General features: G+C 61.8%; 3 protein-coding genes across 3 annotated transcripts; all 3 read right to left on the bottom strand.

Annotated features, from left to right (window-relative positions):
- Positions 1-269: 269 nt before the first annotated feature.
- Positions 270-2,024, bottom strand: GP63-2 (GP63, leishmanolysin; the record flags this gene model as incomplete). Its single annotated transcript, XM_001562767.1, has 1 exon — positions 270-2,024. One exon carries the CDS (start codon positions 2,022-2,024, stop codon positions 270-272), a length of 1,755 nt encoding a protein of 584 aa, XP_001562817.1.
- Positions 2,025-3,182: 1,158 nt separating this feature from the next.
- Positions 3,183-4,916, bottom strand: GP63-1 (GP63, leishmanolysin; the record flags this gene model as incomplete). The annotated part of the gene is made up of 1 exon (XM_001562766.1): positions 3,183-4,916. One exon carries the CDS (start codon positions 4,914-4,916, stop codon positions 3,183-3,185), a length of 1,734 nt encoding a protein of 577 aa, XP_001562816.1.
- Positions 4,917-6,154: 1,238 nt separating this feature from the next.
- LBRM_10_0460 (hypothetical protein, unknown function) lies at positions 6,155-6,406 on the bottom strand (the record flags this gene model as incomplete). Its single annotated transcript, XM_001562765.1, has 1 exon — positions 6,155-6,406. One exon carries the CDS (start codon positions 6,404-6,406, stop codon positions 6,155-6,157), a length of 252 nt encoding a protein of 83 aa, XP_001562815.1.
- Between the last annotated feature and the right edge of the window lie 456 nt (positions 6,407-6,862).

Genomic DNA, 6,862 nt, shown 5'->3' with positions numbered 1-6,862 from the left:
CCGACGCGGCATTTCGACCGCGTGGGCTGCGATGGCCGTCGGCACAGGGGCACACTACAGCGGCACCGCGCCCCCAGCCGTCCTGCTCGTTCCGTTTCACGCTAGCAGAGGCCCTCGTCAGCCACAGCGGGAGCCGCTCAGCTTGCGTCACGATCAGGGGAGGCTGATAAGGAGCAGCCACACCGCGAGGCCTGCCATGGCAGCGAGCACTATCCCCAGCAGCGCACAGCCGTCACAGTGGCCAATGCAGTCATCCTTTCACGCCACCATCACACCGCCGCTGTGTCGGCAGCGTCTCCCTCGAAGTCTATGACTCCCTTGATGTTGGCCTGGCACACCTCCACGTACAGCGGGCACATAATGTAGCTGCCTTCCACGAAGGCGTCGCTGGTCGTGGCCAGCTCAATGCTTTGGCCCGGCGTGCATGCGACGTAGCCGCTGCTGCCGTACACCTGGACGCTGTACCTGTGGTGGACTCTGTCGCACTTCACGTTGGCGCACAAGCCGTTGTAGTGGTTACCGTGAACGATGCCGTGCTTCGGTCTGAAGACGCCATCCAAGCAGCGCGCCGCGTCGGAGAAGACGTTGAACTCCATTAAAGAAGGCGATGCCATCGATGGGTCCTGATTGCAAGCACCGTCGGGGTAGGTATCCACGTACGGGCAGTAGTCCATGAACGGTGAGAATCCGCCGATGAAGGAGTCAGTGAAGTACTGGAAGTACGTCGGCAGCGGCCTTTTCCGTTGGGTAAATTTGCACGTTCCGAGGGTCAGTCGGTCAGTGGAACAGCGCAGAAGAACGTCAGTGGTGTTGCAGAACATCCCGGGCCACTGCGTGATGTTCCTCTCCATGCACTTATTGGTGAGGAAGTCGCAGGTGGCGAGATAGGCCCACGGCATCACCTCGGCCATGCTGAAGTCCGCCTGGTAGAAGCCGAGGTCCTGGAAGACGGCCATGGTCAGGGCGGTGTAGTACCCTCCCTTAACGACAGAAGACATGAGCTCGTCCTTGGCGTTGCGCCCCTTAAGATGCGAGCCAAGAGAGGCAGGGCCACCCGTATCCTCCAGCTCAAGAAAGCTCAAGAGGGTGCAGCCGTACTGCTCGCGTGCCTTGGTCACCACCGTGGGGGTGTTGAGCACAGGAGCATAATAGTCTTTGCCACGAATTCCAATGGCGGCCGTCACCATGCCGAAGCTGTCGAAAAAAATGCGGTTGAAGCCGAGGGCGTGCGCCACCTCGTGCGCTACGGTGCGTACCATAATTTGGTCGTAGGGTGACCGAATGTAGGCCGCCGGGATGTTGATGACACCCACGGCAGGTCGGCCGTCAGGGAACACCTGGCAGAACGCGGACCACGCAAGGATATTCCCCTCGATCGGCACCGAGGCGACGTACAGCACGAAGTCGATGTTGCTGAAGCCTACCGTGACGTGTTCCTCCGGCACCTTGAACTCGCCGCACACGTCGCCCTCCATGCCGGTCACCTTCCAGGTACCCTGCACCTGCCTCACCTTCAGCCGCTCCACATGCAGCTGCAGCGCCAGTGGTAAGAGGATGTTGATCAGGATGTGGCGCTTCTCCTCCGTGAGGATGTCTTTGGCTTCGCAGATGTCGATGGCACCGCGATGGTTGTCGATAAGCTGCCCGACGTAGGAGCAGTAGTAGTCGGGGTCTATGAGGTCTGCGTAAGAGACGTAGATCCGCATAGTACCCCAGTCCGCGGAGTGCGCGACACTCGGCGACGTGCTGTCGGCCTGCGCCCAGTCGACGGTGTGAGCGCTGCTGATGGGGTCGGCGGACACGTAGGGCAGACCGAGGGCCGAGACGCTGCCGGGAGGCCTGTGCTGCTGCGCCACCGACTGCAGCACGCGGGCCTGCAGCCTGTCGTGGATGCAGTGATGGCCGGCGGCCTGCACCCACACGGCGGCGGCACCGACGGCCATGACGAGGCCCGCTGCGGCGAGCCGCATCAGGCGTGCGGCGACGCTGCGGCGCCGGTGCGTGCTGCTGCGGTCGCGGGACATGCTGGCAGTGCCGGCAGTGCTGCGGGTGCGTGCCAGGGGGCCAGTGACGCCGGCCAACACGTGGGCGGGTGGGAGAGTGGGAGGAGGTGTGAGGATGAAGGCTTGTGTGCGGCGGATTGTGTGTGCATGAGGGTGGGCGGGGGTGGGGATCGAGACGGGATGTGCCAGTGAGTCTGGAGAGGAGGAAGGGGGCAAGGGAGGTGGTAAGGAGGGAGGAAGGCGGAGAAAGAGTGAGGGGCGGAGGGCCCTGGAGGGAAGCGGGGGGGGAGGTGCCCCGCACGCCGCGGCCCCACGCCCTCTGGCTGCCTTTTCGGCCCCGAATAGGGAGCGTGTCGGAGGACGGCGAGTGCAGTAGGCGAGGGCGCCCTGCTAACGCGTGCTGGGCGGGGGAGAGGGTGACTCTCTGGGAGGTCGCGAGAAGGAAGCGCACGGCTGCCGGCCATGGCGCAGAGGCGCGTGCTCGCCTTCGTCCCCTCTGGCTCACGTCCATTCCCCGTGTCGCGCTGCCGAGAGAGAGAGAGAGAGGGCGCACATCAGGCCGCCTGCGCCCGCCGCACGGCGTTTGCAGAGTCGAAAGCACAGAATACAGAAAGCAAAGGAAAACAAACACGCGCGGTATGCTCGCCGTGGGACAGCGGGGTGTGTCGAGGCTCACCCCATGACCTTGATGGTCGTCTGCGCCACTGCAGGGCAAATGGCCAGGAGCTCAAGGTGTCTACCAGCGGCACGCACACTCGCGCAGCAATAGGAAAAGAGAAGCAACGGAAAGGGGTGGTGTAGTGGGGGCTGCAAGAGAGAGCCCCCAACACACGCATCCATCAGAATACGCTGGCGATACGGGAGATGCCGTCACCGAGAGGCGACAGAACACCAGAAACTAAAACAAAAAAGCAAAAGGCCATTCCGACGCGCGTGGGCATCGATGGCCGTCGGCACAGGGGCGCACTACAGCGGCACCGCGCACCCAGCCGTCCTGCTCATTCCGTTTCACGCTAGCAGAGGCCCTCGTCAGCCGCAGCGGGAGCCGCTCAGCTTGCGTCACGATCAGGGGAGGCTGATAAGGAGCAGCCACACCACGAGGCCTGCCATGACAGCGAGCACTATCCCCAGCAGCGCAGCCGTCACAGTGGCCAATGCAGTCATCCTTTCACGCCACCATCACACCGCCGCTGTGTCGGCAGCGTCTCCCTCGAAGTCTATGAGCCCCTTGATGTTGGCCTGGCACACCTCCACGTACGACGCGCAGATAATGTAGCTACCTTCCACGAAGGCGGTGCTGATCGTGGCCAGCTCAACACTCTCGCCCGGCGTGCATGCGACGTAGCCGCTGCTGCCGTACACCTGGACGCTGTACGTGTGGTGGGCTCTGTCGCACTTCACGTTGGCGCACAAGCTGTTGTAGTGGTCAGATGGACCAGTGTTGTGCTTCGGTGCGAAGTTTCCATCCAAGCAGCGCGACGAGTCGGAGAAGAGACTGAACTCCTTTACAGTAGGCGATGCCGTCGATGGGTCCTGATTGCAAGCAGCAGTGCCGTAGCCCACGATAACCGGGCAGTAGTCCATGAACGATATTCGACCGCCGACAGAAGTTTCGGTGAAGTACCGGAAGTATGTCGGCATCGGGTCGTCATACGTGGTTATGCTGCATCTCCCGATTTTAAGGCGGTCGCTGGTGCACCGATACGAAGGCTCCGTGGTGTTGCAGAACATCCCGGGCCACTGCGTGATGTTCCTCTCCATGCACTTATTGGTGAGGAAGTCGCAGCTGGCGAGATTGGCCCACGGCATCACCTCGGCCTTGGTGAAGTCCGCCCGGTAGAAGCCGAGGTCCTGGAAGACGGCCATGGTCAGGGCGGTGTAGTACCCAGCAGCCGAGACAGGCGCCATGAGCTCGTCCTTGGCGTTGCGCCCCTTAAGATGCGAGCCGGCAGCAGATCCACCACCCGTATCCTCCAGCTCCAGAAACTCCAAGGTGGGGCAGCCGTACTGCTCGCGCGCCTTGGCCACCACCGTGGGGCTGCTGAGCACAGGAGCTTCGTAGTCCTTCCCGCGCAAGTTGTTCACTTCATCAATGAGTTCCAGTTCATCGAAAAGGGTGAGGTCGAAGCCGAGGGTGTGTGCCACCTCGTGCGTCACGGTGCGCACCATTAATTGGTCGTAGGGTGACCGAATGTTCGCCGCCGGGATGTTGATGACACCCACGGCAGGTCGGCTGTCGGAGAATGTCTGACAGATCACAGCAGCCGCCAGCACGCCCGGCTCGCTCGGCACCGAGGCGACGTACAGCACGAAGTCGGTGTTGCTGACGCCTACCGTGACGTGTTCCTCCGGCACCTTGAAGGTGCCGCACACGTCGCCCTCCATGCCGGTCACCTTCCAGGTGCCCTGCACCTGCCTCACCTTCAGCCGCTCCACATGCAGCTGCAGCGCCAGTGGTAAGAGGTAGGTGACGAGGATGTTGCGCTTCTCCTCCGTGAGCACGTCTTCAGCTTCGCAGATGTCGATGGCACCCTGATGGTTGTCGATAAGCTGCCCGACGTAGGAGCAGTAGCAGTCGGGGTCGTTGAGATCTTCCAATGAAGTAAGGATGCGCAGCGTGCCCCAGTCCGGGGAGTGTGCGACACTCGGCGACGTGCTGTCAGCCAGCGCCCAGTCGACGGCGTGAGCGCTGCTGATGGGGTCGGCGGACACGTAGGGCAGACCGAGGGCCGAGACGCTGCCGGGAGGCCTGCGCTGCTGCGCCACCGACTGCAACACGCGGGCCTGCAGCCTGTCGTGGATGCAGTGATGGCCGGCGGCCTGCGCCCACACGGCGGCGGCACCGACGGCCATGACGAGGCCCGCTGCGGCGAGCCGCATCAGGCGTGCGGTGACGCTGCGGTCGCGGGACATGCTGGCAATTGTGATGAGCGCCAAGGATGGTGTTGTAGCGCATGTTGGGGGTTGGGATACAGTTGTTGGGGCGTGGGAGAGCCCAAGAACGTGGAGGCTCGCTGCGCCAATGGATGTATGGGCGTCTGTGTTATCTTAGTGCGAGCAGGCGTGAACGTTAGGAGGGGGTGGAGAGGTGCAGAAGGATTGCTTAGGAGGTCATAATGTTTTTAGGGATGACTGAGGGATAAGGCAGCCGAGTTGAGAGGGATGCTACTGCGGGGAGGGGATCGCGATTATGGAAGTCACATCATGGGTGCGCATTATCGAGCTGCATGCTGTCGTGCGATGCTGGAGAAGAAATGCTCTGGGTTCCGTAGTCACCTGGGAACAAACCGCCTCTTGCGGTGTAGGTGAGCGCGCTAGCAGGACACGGCCCTATCGAGTGTGGACGGCAGAAAAGGGGGAGATGAAGGCAGTGCGTTCCCGAGAGGGCACTGCATTGCCTTAAAAAAGGCCCATTCGATCAACAACAACAACAAAAAAAAAATATGCGAGTGCTGTGCAGGCGCGCTGTGAGGCATCGTTGGGTATATGGGGTTTTACCGGCATCCAAATCAGTTCTCCGGGGCTTAAGAAGGGTCGAGAGTGGTGTGCAGAAGAGATGCGAGAGGAAATCGAGAATGCCAAGCAGAGCCCCACTGTGCTCGTCCGGCACCACCGAGTCCGCCACACTAACGATGTGGAAAGTCATCCCACTTTGTTAGGACATGCCGCGGCGTAATGCACCCCCCCTTCCCACCCAAAGGGGGAGTCATGGCGTACAGACCAGGTGCACGGTTTCAGAGAGCCCTGGCCTGGGGGCTGGAGAACTTCCACCTCGAGCATGTCCAGCATGCACCTGAGCCACCCCTTGTTATCTGCACCAGAGACGCCATCGCTTGTTCCTCCGAACAGGACTCTGGACTGCATGCCCAACTGGATTGAGGTATGCAGTTCGCCGAGGCCTGTCTGGAGCCGATCGCGCAGCGTGCATTCATGAAAGGGGCGAGTAGGGATGGAAAGAGTCGGTTAAGCGTGTGGCGTGGTTTGACGACAGGGCGGTTTCCCCTCTCTCCCTCCCTCGACGGCCTGGGAGAGAGCCAGCCGTGGTGTAACAGAAGGGTTGATGTTTTGTGCGTGTGCGTGTGTGTGTGCGCACGCAAACTTCTTGATTTGTCCGTGGCGGAGTGGAGCCGTTGAAAGACAAATGTTGTGCTTTACGCCGTGAATTGGGGGAAGATTTCTTCAAAGGACTTGCCTGTCTTGGTGTGCCTTTCAACATGCTGGTCCAGCTCCGGGCGGCGCACCGTACGGGGGAAGCCTTGCAGACACACGGTGCACTGAATCGCGTTCTTGCTCTGCTCGTGCTTCTTCATTTCCTCGGAGGTGTGCTTGACACCGGCGCTCTGCGACTTCTTTAACTCACGCTCGCGGCGTTGGTTGGCGCGACATCCGTTTCCAGACGGCATCGTCTTGGATGACTTCGCACAGAGGAGGAGGGGGGGGGGCGGACACCGGAGGGAGGGAGAGGGGGGGGGGGGAGTGTGTGTGTGTGTGTATGTGGGAGGGGAGGGGGGAGAGAGGCGATTTCCCGTTGCGGACTAAATTCGTTTTTATGCCGCTTGTGAGGAGGGGAGGAGGGGAGGGGGGACACGGGCGCTAAACAAAAGGCGCGAACTCTTCGGTGTGTGCGCGAGGCGGGGGGATGGCGGTGCCGAGGAGGCGTGCGGTCGACTGAAAAGGAGGGAGAGAGGAGAGGGGGGGGGGAAGGGGGGAAGAAGCGAAGGGCGTCGTAGGCGGCAAAGCAGCGACGACAGAACGCGGCCAACAAGAAGGCCCATATGGGGGAGGGGAAGGGAGAGCGGAAAAGAGGAGAGAGAGAGGCGGGCGGAGGCACCACCGCATCACCGCAGGCCCGTCGTCGG

Source organism: Leishmania braziliensis, chromosome 10, assembly GCF_000002845.2.
Source record: "Leishmania braziliensis MHOM/BR/75/M2904 complete genome, chromosome 10".
Lineage (NCBI taxonomy): Eukaryota > Euglenozoa > Kinetoplastea > Trypanosomatida > Trypanosomatidae > Leishmania > Leishmania braziliensis.
The sequence above is the reverse complement of the archived record's forward strand: the minus strand, read 5'-3'. Positions and strand labels throughout refer to the sequence as shown.